The sequence below is a fragment of the Psammomys obesus genome, unplaced genomic scaffold, assembly GCF_907164565.1.
Source record: "Psammomys obesus unplaced genomic scaffold, mPsaObe1.curated_primary_1811, whole genome shotgun sequence".
Lineage (NCBI taxonomy): Eukaryota > Metazoa > Chordata > Mammalia > Rodentia > Muridae > Psammomys > Psammomys obesus.
In genome coordinates, this window is record NW_026591560.1 from 2,417,678 (window position 1) to 2,437,293 (window position 19,616).

The following is a 19,616-nucleotide window of genomic DNA, read 5'->3' on the forward strand; positions in this document are numbered from 1 at the left end:
TGAGGTTGGCACCCCATTTATTGGAGAAGATCCCAGCACCCACCCCTTGAAGTCCTGGAGGCCTTGGTGTGTCCTTTGCCATGAATGCTGGGCCCAAGGAGCAGAAGCCCCTCTTCCAGCTGGGCAGCCCCCATGAGTCCCTGGTGCGGTCTCAGCCATGTGTCCAAAGCAAGTCCTTTTCTCCTACCCCGCACGGGGTATCTGCTCCCCATCACACACTGGTTCTGCAGGTCTGTACCCCTGTAAGGCTGCCTCTGGGGGGCATGGGTTCTGTTGGGCTCTTATTCCCAGCATGTGTGACCCAGCGATAGCAGTCAGTGATAGGTTTGTTGGGTGCATGGGGGGCACAGCGGGTGCAGTACACGATGCCCAGAGCCAGCAGAACCACCAAGAAGACACATGTTGGTACCAGGAGTGCCACCAGCAGCCACCGGTCATCCCTCGGGCTTTGGCCTGCGAGACCCGCCTCTGCCAAGGCTGTGGGAGCTGCTGTAGGAGCCACTGAGGGCAGCCGTGGCACCAGCTTGGGATTGGGAGCTCCTTCCCTTGGGACTAGAGGGGCTCTGGAATAGGGATGCGTAGGGCTGGTGGGAGAGGTCTGGTTAGTGGGGCTTCGAGGGGGCAGGAGAGAAGGGAGGGCCGGGGGCTGGGTGGCAGCAGGCACAGGGCTTTCATGGACAGAGGATCTGGAGTGGGTGTGCAGAGAGGGCTGGGCAGCCGAAACAGGCAGCTGGGGAGCCTGGGTTCGGAGGCCCGGAACCTCTGGGGCCAGAGGGTGTTGACGGGCATTGGAAGCGGCGTCCCCGGGGTCAAGGTTAGGTGGGATTGGAGGCAAATACGTGATAGTGTGGGTGTTGGGAGACATAGGAGACTGGTGGGGGGGGAGTACTTGGGGGTACTTGGTTGAGATAATTGGGGGCTGGTGAGCAGGAGGCCGTGCTGGGTGAGTGGCCGAGACAATGCCAGGCTTGTGGCCAAAAGGCAGGTCTGGATAACTGGCCTTGATTTGGGGGATCTGGGGCCCGGGGAGCACAGCTGGAGGTGTGGCAGGGGCCATGGCAGGTGGATGGACAGGGCTCGGGGATGGGTGTGTGGCTGAAATAACAGACGTCTTGTGGGCCGAAGGTAGTGTGGGTCTCGTGGCAGAGATCAGCATGGGGCGTGTGGCAGAAACCACTGAGGAGTGGTAGGGGCCCCTGGGGGCGCTGAGCGGGGGTGGCCAGGTAGGTGCCAGGTGCAGTCTCTGAGGCTCTCTGTCCTGGGGGAAGTTGGGCCTATAGGCCAGGCCGAAGTCAGGCGGCTGTGTAGGTGCCATCCACAGGATCCCCTGCTCCTCTGTCCAGGGGCCATCAAGGTCATCCCAGACCTCCTCTTCATCCTCCTCTTCTTCTCCATCATCCAACAACTCATCTCTGAGGTCCTGGGAAGCCCGGGCACCCATGGCTCCTGCAGGGCTACAGCTGATGCCATCTGCCTCAAGCTCATGACCCTCACTGCAGTAACACTCAAAGCCACCAACATAGTTGACACACATCTGCTGGCACACGCCAGCAATCTGGCACTCATCCGTGTCCACGCAGCGGTGTGGCTCATCCTCAGCTGGCCGGAAGCCCAGGCGACAGTGGCAGCTGTAGCCTTGTGGCCCACCAGGCTCACACTGCTGCTCACAGGGGGCCTGGGCACAGGGGTCTTCACAACTGTGCCCATCTGCTGCTAGACGGAAGCCTTCGCCGCAGCGGCACGACACGCCACCGTCCACCTCTTCCACACACTCGTGTTCGCAGCCCCCATTGTCGGGACCACAGCCAGTCCCTGGGCACAGTGGGCCAGTCTGGGACCAGCCAACGCCACCTGAAGGTTGTTTCACGCACAGCAGAGAAGCTCCCCTGCCAGCTTGGCACTGAACGGCTGCCACGGAGCCAAAGGGCAGCCACTCGAACTCGCTGGAAACCAGGTTGAAGGGTGTGGTGTAGACAGGTGGGCCAGCTTGGCCCACCTCAACCGGCAAGGCAGGGCAGGCACCCTCAAAACCAAACTGACAGAGGTAGCCATCGACAGGCAGTGTGCACGAGCCTTCGAGCCAGCGATGCTCTCCGCTGGCCTCAAGGGCGGCGCAGCGCTGGGCCGGGCAGGGTCCTTCCGTAGCCGGCTGGGCCCAGTTGGTGAAAGCGGTGTCCTGGTCTCCTGTGGTCCATATGAAGCCCCGCAGTGGACGCTGTGGCTGGCATTGCCGAGCCTGCCGCTGCAAGCCAATCCACAGCAGCCGGTTGGCCGGTCCGACGCCCACCAGGCTGTCCACACGCCGGGCCTCCTCCGGGGTCCGCGGTGTGGCCAGGTTGCCCCCCAACTCGCGACACGCCCGCCAAGCTTCCAGGAAGGTGCGGCGCCTGGGGAAGAGCGCGTAGCAGCTGCCCGGGCCGCAGGAGGCTCGGGGCTCTGGCATCCAGGGGGCCTGGCCCAGTGCGGGCACCGCGGCCGCCCAGGCCAGCAGCAGGCGCAGCAGCATCGCGACGCCCCCCGACTGGCCCGGCTCGGGCCTGCTGCGGCTCTTGACAGGGGGAGGGACCAAGGCCTCCGGCGGGAGGGCTGGGGGCGGGCCCCGCGGACTCACTCCTTGTAAGGAGTGGGCTGGGGCCGCTGCCAGCTCCCCTGCTTGCTCCCCGGGGGCTGCTGGAGCAGGAAGCAGTGGGGTGGGGGGTGCTGGGGTGAGAGGCGAAGGGCAGAGGAGGGGAGGAGGTGCGGTTAACTAACGGGCTACCTCAGGCTTTTGAGAGCTGAGAGTCAGGGAAAAGGGGACCTGCCTGCCTGACAGGCATCCCTCGTCAAACCCTCTGAAACTTCAGCCGGATCTGCAGCTAAGGCTGCCGGGGGTTGGCGGAGCGGGGGGGGTGGGGGGGAGCTGTCTTCTGGAGGGACTCCTGGAAACCGGAGTCTGGATTCACCAGGACGCTGCACTCTCAGCTCAGCGACATGCTCGGGCCAGCTCTTTCCCATCACGCATATGTGGCAAACGCCTTCCAACTCCTGGCAAGAGCTTCCTCTCTGACACCCTGTCTAAGGCCACCAACCCCCAGCCTCACACATGCAGTCCTCCTGGCAGGCCATGCCCTTCGGGGGTGGACAAGCAAGGATGATGTGGCTAAATGGTCTAAACATGAAGCCCCACCCACTCCTGCCCAGTCCCTGCATGACAATCAACTTGATAACCCCCGTGTGAGCAACCTCAACCAGACATGTATTTGATGAGCCCCTTCGCTCAGTCTGTCTCACTCCCAAGCCTTCTGGCTCCAACAGGACCGGCATTAGGGGTTAGGGAGTGAGGAGGCGGCTGAGGGCTGCCCTCCCCTTACCCTGGCTCAGTCAGGGGCCCTGGGAACCTGGGCTTAGAGGGGGAGGAGGCAACCCCCAAACAGGAAATGCCTCTCTGGGCTCCTGCTGCAGGAGGGCAGGGTGCAGGACCGCGGGCTGTGAAGGCTGAGCTGCATTCAGCGCGAGCAGGGCTGCTGCGGGGGACCTGCTGACAACCATGTATGGGCATGGGGTACACGATGGGATAGGCATGTGTGACACAGACATCACAGTGCCCTCCCTACCCCCAGGGCCTGCTGCATGGCCTGGCCAGGGTCCTCTTCCCGCCCTTCCTGGAAGCCTCTGGAGGTTTGTACACTGGGCCACGCACTCAGGATGGCCCCTGGGAATCTGTGTGTGTGGGGGGGATTAACCCCTGCCTTCTCTTTTTACTTTTCACTTATTATCTAAGAGATGAATTTTGCTATGTTGCCAAGGCTGGACCCAAACTTCTGGGTTCTAAGTAGCTGCTACCACAGTCACCCAATACCAGATACTCCTTTTAGACTCTTTTATTTATTTATTTATTTTAATTTTTACTTTAAATTTTTTGCTCTCTGTTTTACCTGCACGTATATATGTCCTCGGTACCCTAAGAAGTCAGAAGCGTGCCGGAGCGGTGGTGCACGCCTGTAATCCCAGCACTCAGGGAGGCAGAGGCAGGCAGGTCTCTGAGTTCACGGCCAGCCTGGTGTACAAAGTGAGTCTAGAACATCCAAGGCTACACAGAGAAACCCTGTCTCAAAAAACAAAACCAAACAAAGAAACAAAAGTCAGAAGAGGGCATCAGATTCCCTGGAACTGGAGTTACAGATAGTTGTAAACTGTCACGTGGGTGCTCGGAGCCAAACTTGGAGCCTCTGCAAAAGCAAAAAGTACTCAGGCACTGAGCCACCTCTCCAGCCGCTTGCTTTTGATTTTTGAGGCAAGGTCTCCGGTAGCCCAGGCTGAACTGGAACTCACTGTGCCGTCAAGGACGACCTTCAACTCCTCCTATCCCCTCTGGCCTGCCCTTTTTTTTTTTTAATTTCTTTAATTTTATTTTATGCGCATCAGTGTGAAATTGTTAGATCCCTTAGAACTGGAGTTAGACAGTTGTGAGGTGCTGGAATTGAACCCGGGTCCTTTGGAAGAGCAGGCTGTGCTCCAATGAGCCATCTCTCCAGCCCCCCTCTATACTTTATGTTGTGAGCCAGCTGGAGATGTGGCTTCCTGGCAGAGTGATGCCTGGTCCTGGGTTGGATTCCCAGCACTAAAAACCTCTTGAGCTATGGATGAGAAAAGCGAAAGTTTTGTCCTTTGGACCACTGTCCCTCCCTGTCCAGATACCATCACTCTGCTGCTGATCTGTGTGAGTCTGAGACAGTCCGAGCCTCATTCCTCCCCACTATCACTCCAACCCCCATTTTAGACTGGTTCTCACTATGTAGCTCTGGCTGGTCTGGGACTCACAGAGATCCAACTGCCTCTGCCTCCCAAGTGCTGGGGTTAAGTGGGTGACACCGCACAGGCTCTTTTCTCTTCTCCTTTATTTCTCTTTCCTTTCTCTTCCCTTCCTTCCCTTTCTCTTCTCTTTCTTTTTCTTCCATCTCTTCCCTCTTGCTGGGTGCAGGTCTCACGGCGCAGCAGTACCAGGATTGTGAGTGTGGGCCGCCATGCCTGGCTTCCATTTCTCCTGTCTACAACATGGGGATAGATGTGTCCACGTCTTTCAGCTCAGCAGGGCTCTTGTATTCACAGCACTCACTATTTGCAAATGTGTTTTGTCAACTGCAGAGCACAAGACAAATGTTTGGTAGTCTTCTGAGAAAATCTAGATGCCAGCGGGGACCAGGCTGCCTCCACTGACTACCTCACAGAGCCCCAGTCGGCCCTGCAGATGGAGCCTGTCTGCGAGGACCACAGTTCCTACAGCACTTGCCTTATGTTCATAGCATGCAGGGTTACTCCCCTTCTCAGGAGAGCAAAGGCCATCCTCCCACTGGTGCAGGAGCCAAACCTTGAGCTCATCCTTCTCTTCTATCTTTCTCCCACACCCCTTGTCCAGTATCTCAGCAAACCCTGTTGGCGTCATTTTCAAAACCAAGAGTGTGACCACTCGCTTTCCTATCCATACTAGTCACTTTTCTCCACCTCCTATGGAGCCTTGCAATTCTCTCTTTCTTGCTCCTCTCTCCCTCTGTCCCCCTCTCTCCCTCCCTCCCACTTCCCTCCTCCTTTTCTCCCCTCCTTTCCACCCTTCTGGGGATAGCCTTTAAAAAACAACAGTGCTGGGAGAGCTGGCTCAGTGGTTGAGAGTACCGGGGCCAGGGCTTGGCTTAGACTACCCACATGGAGGCTCACGACTATTGGTAACTCCAGGCCCAGGGAATCTGATGCCCTCTTATGGCCTCTTCCACACACCAGGCACACATGTAGTACGTACAGTGTATGCAGGCAAAACACACACATCTCACACACTCACACAATCCGCCCAGATGCAGCCACTCCTCTGCTCACAACCCTTTACGGCCATGTCTCACTCAGGGGTAGCCAAAGTCCTGCCATGTGATCTGCCTCCAATCTCAGTCCGCCCCGTCCCTCTTACCTCCTTACTCCCTTGGTCAGTCCTTCTGTTAGTTCTAGCTACTCTGGCCTCGCCTGTGCTGAGCCTTAGACCCACCAGGTGCTGAGCTTAGGCATTGATCCGTGTTCTCCCCTGCCTTCAACATATTTCCTGCAACATCTGAATGCTCTCTCTACCTCTCATTTTCTTAGGTCGCAGTTGAAGCGGCAGAGTCCCTGGCCCAACCCCCCATACAGCTCTCCTCTCTCTGGGAGTGCTCCCTACCTCCCACCCCTCACCAATTACTCTCTGTTGTTGAACTGGACTCCCTTGTGACCTGAATCCCAGCCAGAATCCCTCAACCATAGCTGGCATTATTGATACTCAGAGATAGATAGTTATGAATGGTTTGTTCTGTGCCCTGGCTTTGACCCAAATGTGAATAGCGTCCTTTTGGGACAACAGAAACATATCTCCAGATATGGCCAAATATCACGTGCCCAGTGGAGAACGTCTGTCCTGGGAGACGGCGCTCCATGGCAGCAGACTCGCAGGGTTTGCTACTGTGCCGCAGAGCCTGGAAAGCGCGCAGGGACAGAGCCTTCGCTTAGTAAGAATTGTCACTACGGTGGTGGTGCCAGCACTGCAGAGGTGGAGGCAAGTTCAAAGTAATCCTTAGATGCATAGTGAGTTTCAGGCCAGCCTGGGATATAAAAGATACACGAGGCCCTGCTGAAAAACAAAAAACACACAAACAAAACAGAAAACACAAACAAACAAGCCCAGCATGGTGGGGCACGCCTTTAATCCTGGTGTTTGGGTGGCAGAGGCAGGCAGATCTCTGAGTTTGAGGCCAATACAGAGCGAGTTCCAGGACAGCAGGGCTACACAGAGAAGCTCTGTCTCAAAAAAATAAAGAGGTGTGCATGTGTGGGTGTGTATGCGTGGGGGCTTATTAGATGACTGAATAGGCCCAGAGAAGCGAAGAGCGTGGTTCCTGAAGATGCTTTTGGGAGGCCGGGATTTGCCTGGAGCTGAAGCCTGCTTGCTTGCCACACTTGCTGGATCATCCCAGAAGGGGGACGTTCCTGCTGGTGGAGATGGGAAGACCAAGGCTTTTAGAGTCTCAGAGGGAGTTAGAAACAGGGCTTCAACCTGAACCCAGGGCTCCTGATTCTCAGACTCCTCGTCTTCCAGCAGCACCACCTGTGGAATCTTCTGAGCAAGGGCCAGGTGGTAGCAAAAGAGGAAGATTTCCTCGGGTGGGAGCTCCGATAAGTTCAGAGGGTGCAAGGGACTTCCTTGCCTTGCCTGGAGAAGGGAATGGTGAGCAGCAGAGAGAGACTACAGACAAGGAGAGGCCTGGCTTGGGAGGCTTTGAAGCTACCCCTGAGAGGCTGAGGCTCCACTGTGGATGCCACAGGAAGAGACTCGTGGTGAGGGAACTCCGTGGTTGGTGGATGGCAGGCAGAGGAGACCCAAGGCCAGGGACCATTAGGAGACTGTTGCAATCATCTGGGAAAGAGAAGGGATCTGGCTGGAGAGCTGGGTTACAGGGCGGGGCGGGCTGGGGGAGGCAGCCTCTGGAGGTTCCTTGGGGGCGGTGCTGAGCCTGGTCCAAGGGTGTGGTGAGACCAGTCATGCTTCGGGCAATGGCCAGTGCTGGGCGTCTGAAAACAGGCTGTAGTATGTCTGGCAAGTGGGTGGGTCAGATCAGAGGTCAGGACCCCAGTTTCAGTGGGGTGAAGGGTTGGGGGAGCAGGCATGGGAAGTAGAAGGAAGACAGTCAAAGGCTACCTTCCAGATGTACTGGGAGACCCACTTCTAAGTGGAGGGAAGCCAAAGCAGGCTAACGGGCCGAGAAGTGAACACCTCTGGCTTCAGCAAACATAAAGGTTTGGTGGATCAAAAGTAAGAGTTGGCAACATACTTAGGTGCCCAATTTGGGTGTACAGCCCTCCTCCGGGTTGGGGAAGTGGGGTGGAGATGGCCTAGGAACTTTCTCTCCCAGTTGGAATGGGGAAACACGCACCAATGGCAAGGAGCTTGAGAGGGGGATGGGCTTGAGCTTCTTTTCCTGCTGTTCTGGTTGATTCCTATTGGCTCACCCATGGCACGGAGAAGATGCTAACTGATGTGACGAGTGGTCAAAGCTTAGGTGGGTGAAGATGTGAGTGGATGCATGGGTGAACGGTGGATAGTATACAGATGCATGGGAGGGTGAGTGGATGTGCAGCCACATATGCACATACACGCGGGGACATGATGTGAGGCTGTGTATGTGTGTGTTCGTCAACCCATGTACCCATGTATCCATGTCCCCATCATCTCTCTGTGTATCCACCCACGTACACAGCTGTATGAATTAAATGCAGGATGCAAGAATGGTTAGGAGAAAGGAAGGGACTGGGTAGATGGATGGAGAGACCTATGTATGTATGTATGTATGTATGTATGCAGTATGTATGTATTTATGTGTATGTATGTATAAAGTAGATGGGTAGATACATATATAGATTTCTTTTTTGAGACAAAGTCTCATGTATCCTAGGCTAGCTTCAAACTTACTATGTAGCCAAGGATGACCTCGAATATCTGGTCTCTGCCTTCACCACTAAGTGCTGGGATTACAGGCATTTACCACCTTGTTGATAAAATGTTTAGCTGCATGGTTAGGTAGAGGATATACACAAAGGGCCTGAGTGTCACTGGCAGCCTCTCTGATGAGCGGCATGCTGAGAATGGATCTCTCCATCTCTGCAGGAGGACAGCCTAAGGGACAGCGTGGGGTCAACGAGCAAGAAACAAATGGGGGAGAGCCCCCACAGAACTGTGTCCTCTGCTGGGGCCTGAGGCCAGTGTGTCTTCCTGGCTGGACTAGGGGCGGGTGAGTGGCAGGGTGTACCGTCTCGAATTCTTCTCACAGTGGGAGCCAGAAGGCTGAGTCTCTCTGCTGTGATAGTGGTCCACACAGGAGAAGTTCTCCAGAAGAGGGGCATGAAAACAGAAGCCCATATTCCCAGGAAAACTTGTCTAGGACATGCAAGAGTGAGATGGTTGGGGATGTGATGTGTAGGCATAGAGGGGAAGGGGGAAGGTGGCCCAAAGAATGGCTGGCCCAGAGAGGGCCCCCACAGAACAGCTGAGTGGGGAGACTGGGTGAGATTGGGGGGGCGCCCCCCAGGCAGGCATCCTTAAGAGCCTTGGCATGCTGGCCTGCTGAGCCAGCACATTGCTTTGTGTGCAAATCACCTCCTTCCCTTCTTCTCTTCTGTCCCCACCCCCACCTCAGTCCCTGTCTAAACTCTTCCCAAACCACCCCAGCTTCCAGGCTGTCAGGAAGAAGGGCAGAGAGAGGGCGGGAGGCACCCAGTCCTGGGTGGGAGCCAATGTGGGTGGGTGGGAGAGGTTTACCCTGGGCAGGAGTGGAGGAGGAAAGGGTACATTTGCAATCTCCTCCTCTCCCCACTGTTGGGGCCACGCCCTTTGTGCTTCTGGCAAGCCAACCCTTCAGGGAGGGGGTCATGCTGCTGGGGACAGGATGGGTGGGAGACAGAGGTTTGGAGAATTTAAACTGGGAAGAAGGGGTGTTGGCTCTCCTCAGCATCCCCGAAGCCAAAGAATTCTGACAGCTGGGGGTAGCTGAGGGTAGAGCAGGGCCTTAGTCATGAAGACCGTGTCTGCGTGTGGCTATGGATCAATGTGCTTGCATGCATGAGGATGTGCGCACATAGGTGTTTGCACAGCGCTGGTGTGGCTGCGCACGCGCAGAGCTGGGTGCCCCAGCAAGTTCACACCTGGGCCCACAGCTGCAAGAGTGAAGCAAAGGGCTCCTTGGAACATCCAGCCTGGAGCCCAGTTCTTTCTCCTAGCAGATGCCTGACCAGAACATCTGGCCACATCTGCCCGCAAGAAAGGGAATCCTGGAACCTGTGTCCGGGCTAGAAGGGACAGGGCTGCCTGAGTTGTGCAAGCAGCCCTTCTGGAGGCCTGAGCAGGAGCACCGGCCGGTGGCGGCTCTCTGCTAAAGGGATCAGCTTGGCTTCGGACTTATCCTAATTTCAGTCCCAACTCCTAGGTCCTCACCCCCAACACATACCCCAGGCCTGCTTAAACAAGATGACTGACTAGTCCCACCATCACAGAGACAAGTTTCTTTGTGTTACATTTTTTTCCCCAGTTACCCTAGTCCCAACCCCTCTGATCCCTGCCTCACCCAACCTCCAGAACTTTCTCCAGAGGCATTTACTTTCCCTTCTTTCTCTTCCTGCCTGACACCTCATCCTCCCACAAGGCCCTTTGTCCCCCAGGACCCTGGCCTCTACCTCTCCTGCCTTATTCCTCTCTTTCCTGTGACTGGGGTCTTCATCTCTCCTGTTGGCCTTCAGGGGTCTCCTGCCCTAAGAATCACGCCCCTGTTGGTCTGGGTGGGGGCTGTCTCTTTGCTTTCAGCTTTCCTCTATCTCTCCCCATCTGTGTAGCAGTGTCTCTCTCTTGCCACCATCCCTGGGTGGTCTAGCCTCCCTCCTCTTTCCTTGCACTGTATCCTGGAGGCTGGCTGGGGTGGAAGCCAGGTCTGGGGTCTGTGACCAGGCCAGGAAGGAGAACCCGAGCAGACATGATATTTACGTTGGGACTTCAAAGTGGAGCACAGGCTGCTGTGGGGTTGAAGGGGCTGGCAAGCCAAAGCCAGACTGAGGTCAGATTATGCTCCTCCCCAGTGAGGGTCTCCTTGGCGACACACACCTCCCCATGGGACACCAGACCTAGAGAAGGGATGGAATGGGCTATTTTGGTGCAGAGTTCCAAGAAAGGCACTTCCTGTACCCTCACCCTGCCCCCATCCTTTCTTCCTGTCACCCTGCAGCTGGGTCTGGGCAGCTTGGTCCCCCCACTTTCTGTAAGCATCCCTCAGTTGGGAACACAAGGAGTTCTGGGGATGGCAGGAGCAAAGGGCTCAGTCTCAGCAAGAAAACATCCCGGGCACTGGGGCAGCCCCTGCATTCTCACTTTCTGGCAGAGCCTTTGCCTGGCAGGACAGCATGGGCCTGTAACCCTATCAGCCCCATGCAATGGGACCAGGCAAAGAGGGCCTTTCCCAATCCTTAAGAGTCCACCTCAGACTACCAGCCTGAGCCTGGAGGATCCAAGATGGATTGTGAAGGTCACCTCCCCAGCTAAAGACATCCAGCTGCTAAGGCCGGGAACGGGGAGGGGGGGGTCCCAGCCTAGAGGGCAGGGCTGATTGTCTCATCCACAGCTCAGCTTAAGGGGCCTAAATCCCACCCAGGGAGCACCCTTCAGGAAAGAGCCACCACCACGACACTCGAATCCAAAGCCGACTCAGGCCCCCAGAGCCCCAGCTCCTGAGCCAGCGCCCTTCCCCATCCTCCATACTTCAGCTCCTGTGAATCAGGCTGGAATCTGATGAGCTCAGGCTGCCCCGCCCAGCCTGCCTGCCTCAGCTCCTGCCTAGCCTGTGAGGTCACCGCACCCTTTCAGGGGTCTTCCCAGCAATTCAGTCTCCTCAGGAGGCCCACCAGGGCCTGGCTGGGGGAGTGAGACAGGGCTAAGCCAGGCTGCATGGGAAATATTAGGAGATTGGGGTTGGACCAAAGTATAAAAACGTGTTTGTGTGTGTGCTGTGTTGGTTGGGGTTGGGGGTGGGGAATTACACTTCCAGGGCTCTTATGGAGCAGGAAGTAGAGACTATGGTGTGTCTCCAGGAGCACGGATGTGACTGTGAGTGGTGACACGAGTGTTGGCACATTTGCACACGTAGGCCTGTGTCAGGAAGTCAGCATGTCACTACAGGCCTGTGTCCACAGTCCCCGTGTGTGTCACAGTGGTGCCTGGGGGTGCCTGGGCACTCTTAGGAGCCACCTGGAATAGCAGGATGGCTTTGCAATGGAATGTGGGTCAGAGTGTAACCACGCTCCAAACTGTGGGTGTGAACATCACCCAGGAGGCCACAGTAGGATGTGGAGGGGACAGAGGGTGGGTCAGGCTGAGGCTCAGCCCCTGCCATTCCCTCCACCCCTCAGACTATCCCACAGGCCCTAGAACCTGAACCAGGCAGCCCTCCCCACACTCCTTTTTTTTTTTTTTTTTTTTTTTTTTTTCCTTTTTGGTTTTTCCAGACAGGGTTTCTCTGTGTAGCTCTGGCTGTCCTGGACTTTTTTGTAGACCGGGCTGGCCTGGAACTCTGAGGTCTGCTGCCTCCGCCTCCCTGTGTGCTGGGACTACTGTGCTGCGAGCCCTGAGCCCGGCTCAAGCCGTCCTCTCTTTCACCCTCTTCCTGACACCTTTTCAAATGATGCCTGGTGGTAGGGTATTCATCCCTGGGGTAGCAACAGGGAAGAAGAGCACCTGGTGCGAGGCTGGAGTGAGGTGTGCACGCCTCTTGGTAGAGCTGGTAGAAAATGTACCAGCCCCAAGAGCAGAGGGAACAGCTTTTGATGAAGTCTTCCTGGACCCACCATTCCACATCATTTCTCATACATTCTCACAAGTGCCCGTTCCGGCCCAGCCATTGTTCTAGGCTTGAAGGCCTGCCGGGCAGGAGGCCAGTTAGACTCTGGCATGCTAGTGGGGAAGACAGACAATAAACAAACTCACACGCACAACTGGGGTGACTTTAAAATGACAAGAGCAACATTGCGGAGCAGGGAAATGAGGGAAATGATGTGCCTGCTTCCAAGACACCCAAGCAGTGCTTGGTCAGTGCTCTTTAGCAGGGAGGCACAGCACATCTCCAGAGCCTTGACTTCTAGGACATCGATGATAGCGGGAATGATAGACTTTCCAGGAATGCAGCGGTTCACAGTACCCCCAGGTCACAGTACTTGGTACTGAGTTTCTCTTTAGGCCACAACATACACGCGCTCCTCATTTGAGATGGGGGTCTTATCTTGTAGCCTAGGCTGGCTTCTAATTATGTTGCCAAGGATGTCCCTGAACTCCTGATCCCCCTTGTCTCAGTCTCCCAAAGGCTGGGATTACGGATGTGTGCTACCATACCTGGCTTTGTTTGTTGAGAGTATGAACAGACAATTTGTCTGGAAGGTATATGTTTGAGTTTTCTGTTCTGTAACAAGCCACTTTTCTGAAGAAGGCCTCAGGTTCCTACTTTATAAAATGGAGATATTGGGAGGGGAAAATTAAAATGAGATGGAGACACCAGTCTCAGATTGGCATATTGCCACTGACCCTGCCTGGTGGGTCCGCCACTGAGCCCAACCTGCGTTCCTACTGATTTGGCCTTGACTGGTGGGTAGTCAGACTTAAAAAGAAAAAGAAAAAAAAAAGTTCAGAGAGCAGGCAGGAGTGGCACTGCTCCTCTGAGCCATGGCTGGATCCACACTGAATTCTAGGAGCCCAGAATTAGAACTGAGCACAAAAAGGAAGGGGCTGTGGAGGTCCCAGAGACCTGGTTCCCACGAAAGCAGCTCCATATCCTGTTCCTGGGATCCTCTGAGCACCCCTGCAGACTTCCCAGGTCCTTCCCCTGGGACCCACCAGCATACACCCTGTGTCGCCTTCCCAGAAAAGGCCTCCCTGCCCCAGGCCAGCACAGTCGCTTACTTGGAGTTATCAAGCCTCAGTCAGTCGACACCATTTATTGAGCACCTGGCGTGCTCCATCCTGTACAAAAGCATTGGGGAGGGAGGAAGGGCATCTCGTGGAAAAAGAGCAAGTGTTGTCCAGAGCCTTGAAACCCCAGCAGCCTTGTCTGCGGCCTTCCCTGGGTGGTTGAGAGGGGCTGCACCAGGGCAGCCTTCCCTGTGCCAGGTGTTAGATGCCAGAAGGACTTGTTCCTCATCATACATACTCTTCCCTGCCGGGGAGGGGCACGGAAGTGGGGAAGGAAGAACACCGGTGGCCCCTGGACTAGCTTGGTGCCCTACACTGACTAGATGTGGATCTGAAAGTCGGCCTCCCTATTGTTACACTTGGGTCGGTGTCCTGGGGCTCAGAGGCCCAGGAAGAGCGAGCGCCTTTCAGCCTGTCTGGAAGGCCGGCTGCTCCTTTGTCTGGAAACAATCCTTTCCTAAGAATCTCTGACTGCAAGTGGCCTTTGCCCTGAATTTCCCAGGCTGCCTTAAGAGTACAAGGCCAGCGACGTTCCCTCTGCTCTTAAATTTTCTTTATCCCCACCCCTCTAGCCCCCCACCCACCCACCTAGGCGGGGTGGGGCTTCACCCTCGGCAGCTTCTTGGGCTGTGCATGCCCTCTTGTGGCTATTGGTGGGCATTTTTTTTTTTCTCTGCTCAGATTTACGGCGGGTTTCCCTCTCGGGCTGCTGCCCTGGCCTTGAGGGCTAGTTTGCTTGGGAATTCTTGGATTTTTTTGGGAATTACCTTCCTGCACTGCAGTGGGGCCCACAAGCCAGTCCACGCCTCAAGCGTTTGTAAGGGCCCAAAGAGCAGAGTACAAAGGCAATATTTGTGGAGCATGTCTCTCTGTTTTGGACACTTGTCTTCCCGCTCGTGGGCATCACTGCCCAGGGTCCAATCCCCCAGAAGTACTGAAATGCCTCAGTAGAGCTCTGATCTTGAAGAAAGACTGGAACATAGATGCTTTCTCTCTTGTGACCTGACCTCCAGGACCATAACCATCTCTGGACTGACTGGGGAAGAAGCCACAGGTGAGAGACATGTCTGGCAGAGGCAGGTGCCTTAAGGGGCTGCTAACGCCCATTTTTTTTTCCCTCCCTTTCTCCTGCCTAAGCTTAGCTGACAACCACCCACATGGGTCGTGGGTCATTCCAGGAGCCCTGAAGAACGGCAGTCCTATCCCCTGTTTGCACACCAAGGTGCTACATCTGGGAAGGCTGTTTGTTTGGGGATCTTCACTGTCATCCTGCTGTTTCCCTGAAACTAGGAGAGACTAGAGTTGTTCAGGGTCGTGGTGCTCCAATAAGCCTTCCTGTGTCCATGGGCAATGGGAGAGGCAAAAGAAGCCAGGACCCCCCCCCCCGTACCAGAACTTGGCTATCAGATGGATTTTTCCCTTACCAGATACACTTATCCCTGTGGGTAATGGAGGAACAGAAGCCAGGGGCCTCAGACACAGGGTCTGGGAGTCTCCCGACTCTTAACTTTGCCCTGTCTATGTGGCCAGGCCCCTGGTCTCTAGCAAGTGAACTCATGAAGGTCATCAGCTAGAGAACAGACACACCATACACATCAGAGAACCGCATGTGGTGGAAAAGGGAGCTTGGCATCTGGGAAGAGCAGATTTAGAAGCTCCCGGGGGTCCAGAGGAGTCTTTCGGCTCTTCCTAGCTACGCTTCTGCAGCCTGGCTTCCCTCCACCTTTTGCTCCCCTGGCTGTACATGACCTCCTCTGGCCTGATCCTCGCCTCCGGGGTCAACAGTTGTCTCTGGTTCCCCCTCACTGTTTTGGGCCCCTTTCTCCTCCTCCTGAGCTCCTGCCTCTGGCCTCTCGCTGCCCGTCTTTGCCTTCTCTGTTGCAGCCCTTCGGGTGTCAGGGCGCTCCGCCCGGCGGTAGACAAGGTAGCCAGTTGCTGGAAGCCTGTGGGCCAGGGTTTCAGAGGGCAGGCGATGGTAGCCCTGGTCCTTGTAGAGGAAGAGGCCGAATGCGTCAGGCTGGGTCACTCGGAACTTGGTGGCACAGAGTTGGCTCAGGGTGGCAATTGAAGACCCTGGGGGCACAGCCAGGGTCTTGGAGGTGCAACCCGTGCTGGGGTCCTGGTGGGCTACTCGGAGGAGGTGCTATGCGGAAGGGAAGGACAAGTCCTCAGCTCTGCTGGGTCATCACCTCCAGAGCAGAAAGGACAGGCTGAAGCTGTGCAAGGGTAAGGTGGGGGTGGTACATCTCCTCGGGAGAACTGACTGCCGGGAGACTTGTGAGCTCCAGAGGGACACTGAGGCAGGCGGAGGGAAATGGGGTTGGGTTAGGGATATAGGCACAAGGCCACCCCAGGGGAGCTTCCTGAAAGGATCCACCAGGAGAGCCCACTGTGTGTTCCCTCCCTAACTGTTCCCAGGGCTATCCCCCCATAGTTCACCGGAGCACCTAACCTTCATGACAGTCCAGGTGCCCATTTTAGAGATGAGAAAACCAAGGCGCAGACAAAAAGTGATAGAGCTGGGATGAATCTGGGACCTGGCTACAAAATCTGGATGCATAAGCAAGACTGAGAAGGTTTAAGGCCCAGGGTGATGCACCCTGGCCAAGGCCCAAATGGGAGCATAGACTGAAGTTCGGGGACAAAGGAAGGTAGAAACTTGGCTGGTCCCAGGTTCCATCTCCTTATCTGTAAATGGGGAAAACAATGGCCCTACTTCAGAGTGTCTGTGGCGATTGAAGGAGGGCGCCCTGGAGCTGGCAGCTCAGTGCCTGTCCCCTGGAACACGTTCCCCTCAAGGGCAGCTCTGACACTTAGACGGGCCTCTGTTTCTATTGTAGGGTGATGCCTGGTTACAGCGACGTCAGAGTCCCTCTGAGCATAGCCAGTTTGGGGCAGACACCGGGAAGGGTCCTTTACCTGGAAGCTGTGGGTGGCCGGCAGGCGGCGCTGTTCCCAGAGGGCAAGAGAGCGCTGGAGCTCCTGTGCCGGGCTGAGAGGGAGAGCCCCGGCCTGACTCAGGCCACCCAGCAAGGCCAGGCTGGCTGAGAGGCTGGTCAGGTAGTAGCCGCCTAGGACACACGGAATGCAGCTCAGGCTGGGGTAGGGTGTCCTGCGTTCCCCTCCTCGATTACTCAGGACCTCCTAGCAGCTAAGAAGCCCCAATTCCACCCGGAGGGGAAGGGAGGGGACCCTTACCCTCTCCAGTGAGCAGGGTGGGCTCCAGTAGCTCTGACATGTACTCAGCTTCTAATAGGAGGTCAGGAAGGTCACACTGGGCCAGAACAAGGCTCAGCAGAGGAAGGAACTCATCAGCACTTGCATCCTCCCCTGTGAAAACATGGGCAGAAGAAAGTTCCAGCCTCCTCAGAGGCCAGAGGGCTAGGTTCCAAACTCTGTCCTAGGCGGAACAGTAACCCCTCCCCTCCGCCTGCTAGACCCCTAGGTAACGGGACCAGGACCATCATAGCAACCACAGGGAAGGCTACGGGGAAGAAAAGCATTCTACTCCTGAGATGAAGAATTGGATCCTTCTCTCCTGTTTGCAGTTCTGGGGACCTGGGACCTTCTCCCTTCGGGGAGGGACTGGGAGGCGGGGAGGTACAGCCTATATTAGGAAAGAACGGAGCAGGGGAAGGGGTGGTCATACCCGCCTGGGTTTTCAGGGCTGTGTAGAGCAGCTTGCAGGCCTGCAGAAGCCACTTGACCTGGGCGCTAGGTGAGTAGGCGCGAAGCAGCTGCAGCAGCTTCTGGCGCACCTGTTCCGTCTCCACTGGGGAGGAGAGGTTCAGGTGGGAGCCAAGGGCTCCAGGCCCCTGGGTCCGGGCCAGGCGGAAGCCCTCAACCAGGCGGCCAAGGGAACCATCTGTGGAAAGCCGGCGCCGCAGGCGGGCAGCTAGGATGGGCCGAAGAGGCTTGAGAACAGAGCGATGGAGGGACTTCTCCAGGACCAATTCTGTCAAAGGAGAGTAGATACGGTCAGGGTCAAGAGGCCTGGAGGAGCAGCAGGCCCCGGGTCAAGACAGGAGGTAGGGAGAGGGACTGGGAGAGGAGGATGGAATTCAGTGCAGTGGTGGGGGGGGGGGTAGGGACACAGGGAAAGCAGCCGGCACCGTCAGGCACCAAGGCAAGGCAAGGAGGTTGGAGAGTCAGGTATTGAATTTGGGGAGGCCGGGGCTGGGGCCTTACCCAGCCTCTCCGGGGGTAGCAGCTTCTCAGGGCCCAGCTCTGCACTCAGCATGGCCCGGGCCCGGCTCAGGGCCTGGCGGATGCCCTGCAACTCCCGGGGCTCAGGACCAGCCCGAACCTGGGTCAGTAGGTCCTGCACTAGCTGACCCACAGCTGTGTATCGGTTTTGCACTAGCATCGTGGCCGCCCGGCCCACCTGCCTCTCCGGTGCCAGCAGGGAGCAGAAAGCCGAACTCATGGACCGAAGCAGAGGCCTTCGCTGCCTTGGGCGGCTGAGGCGCGGCGAGGTTGAGGGGCCCCCTGGAGGCCCCTCCTCCTCTGAGCTGCTGGGGGAGCAGCAGTCCACCTCCTGAAGCGAAGGCAGGGGAGGAAGGCTGGGGCCAGCAGCGCTTCCTGGCACGCGGTACCCCACCGAGCTCTCCCTCTGCAGCAGCTGTCGAGGGGGCAGCCTTTCCGCTTGGCTGGAAGACGTCCCCGGCGGCACGGGGACAGGGGGAGGCGGCACAGCAGGTGGAGACAGAGGGCTGGAGGTCTCTGTGGATACGCGCACTTTGAAACTCCTCTTGAACTTCTCCCGTTTGGTGGGGCCCAGATCCCCTGGGAAGAGGGGGTTGAAGAAGCACAGGGCTGCGCCAGTGCCCTGATCCAGCTCTTGAGGGGACCGAGCCTTCAGCCGGGGTATCGGCGGGGCTGGGGCTTCGGAGGGCCTCTGTTGGATCTTGGTGTTGAGGGAGGAACTCCAGAACTCTAGCAATCAGAACCAACGGGCACCTCAGAGCTGGCCCATGAGGGTGCCCACAGAGAAAAGTCTTGGTTGCTCTTTCTTCCCTCATTTGGCCTTTATGTGCCCATCTGCGCAATGGACTGCAGGGAACCCTTACCCATGCCCAGATGGGAGATGGCCTCCAGTTCCTTGTGGGTGGCTGCCTGATGGATGGCTCTGGGGAGTCGGAGAGGGAGGAGAAGAATGTCCCTAAGGTCAGAGCAAGAGGCAGTCAAGAGTGAGTGGTGCGCAGGGGCAGAGGGTGGCCCATCCCTGGGAGCAGGCCCAGCAGCCACCAGATGCCCCGCCCGTGGACCCACCTGGTATGGCAGTATGCACAGATGAGCTGGACCAGGTCCTGGAACACGAGCTCTGAGCCCTCCAAGCAGACACCACCTGAGAGACATTGGGAGTGAGGCTGTTCTCTGGGGGCCTCCCTCCCTCGCCTGCCTCAGCCCTCCCCACCAGGCCAGTCCCCTCACCACCAGGGCTCTCCTGGATATAGTGGCTGGAGACGAAAGAGGGGCCACTGGCTTCCGGCAGCCTCACACACAGAGCCTGGCACTGGCGGGTGTTAGATCTCCGCACCAGGAAAGTCTGCAAGGGGGGGTTAGGAGGCTCAGGATCTCCGTGTCCAGGGCCCCTTCCCTCCCATCCTTGGCGGGCCGGACCTGGGGGAAGGGGAAAGACTCACCCCCGGAGGCTCAGTCCTCAGAACGTGCAGGGCGGCCGCAGCATTGGCCCGCAGCTGTAACCACACAGGCCGGGTGATCAGCAGCCGCTCTCGCAGGCTCACAGCGCGTGCTGGCTGTTGGGACCTGCCTGCCTGTGCCCAGCTGGCATCAGGTGTGTCATACAGTGGGTCTGGAGATGGCCTGGGGGCAGACACCCAGGCCTGAGCAGGGGTCTGGGTGAACACCTCTTTCCCCGTTCTGGGCTTCCCACCTAACCTGTCCTTGCCAGATCCTCCTGTCGGCTGGCTGCCCACACCCCTGCACCTGGCTCATCTCCCAACTTCACTAACTTTTCTTTCTGGTGGTGCCCAGGAACAGAGTTGAGGCTGGCGGCTCCCAGAGGCTCTGCTCCCGTCTCCTCAGGTTCTTCCATGGCTGGGAGCGCCTTCAGCTTCTCCTGGGACTCAGGAAGAGAATCCAACCCCCAAGGCACAGGCGTGCACAT

At 57.1% G+C, this 19,616-nt stretch overlaps 2 protein-coding genes across 3 annotated transcripts; both read right to left on the minus strand.

Moving 5' to 3' along the window:
- Positions 1-2,506, minus strand: Cd248 (CD248 molecule). The gene has a single exon (XM_055610565.1). The coding sequence runs from the start codon at positions 2,504-2,506 to the stop codon at positions 212-214; it is 2,295 nt and encodes a 764-aa protein (XP_055466540.1). The 3' UTR covers positions 1-211.
- A 10,991-nt stretch (positions 2,507-13,497) lies between these two features.
- On the minus strand, positions 13,498-19,616 carry Rin1 (Ras and Rab interactor 1). Of its 2 annotated transcripts, XM_055610348.1 has the most exons (11): positions 19,462-19,616; positions 19,132-19,312; positions 18,920-19,034; positions 18,758-18,833; positions 18,556-18,647; positions 17,675-18,421; positions 17,136-17,441; positions 16,685-16,816; positions 16,406-16,557; positions 15,357-15,629; positions 13,498-14,518 (listed from the first exon to the last, which is right to left on the minus strand). In XM_055610348.1, the coding sequence occupies exons 1-11, from the start codon at positions 19,614-19,616 to the stop codon at positions 14,390-14,392; spliced, it is 2,358 nt and encodes a 785-aa protein (XP_055466323.1). In that variant the 3' UTR covers positions 13,498-14,389. The 2 variants fall into 2 exon arrangements, with proteins under 2 accessions (XP_055466323.1, XP_055466322.1); XM_055610347.1 differs by having other exon boundaries at positions 14,453-15,629.

Excerpts from the sequence above, each read along its gene's own strand:
- Cd248 (XM_055610565.1), bottom strand. The coding sequence starts at position 2,506 with ATGCTGCTGCGCCTGCTGCTGGCCTGGGCGGCCGCGGTGCCCGCACTG.
- Rin1 (XM_055610347.1), bottom strand. The coding sequence starts at position 19,616 with ATGTGCACGCCTGTGCCTTGGGGGTTGGATTCTCTTCCTGAGTCCCAG. Across the intron at positions 18,834-18,919 it reads TATCCAGGAGAGCCCTGGTG|GTGGTGTCTGCTTGGAGGGC; the intron begins GTGAGGGGACTG and ends AATGTCTCTCAG. Across the intron at positions 16,817-17,135 it reads AGCCCTGAAAACCCAGGCGG|GGGAGGATGCAAGTGCTGAT; the intron begins GTATGACCACCC and ends ATGTTTTCACAG.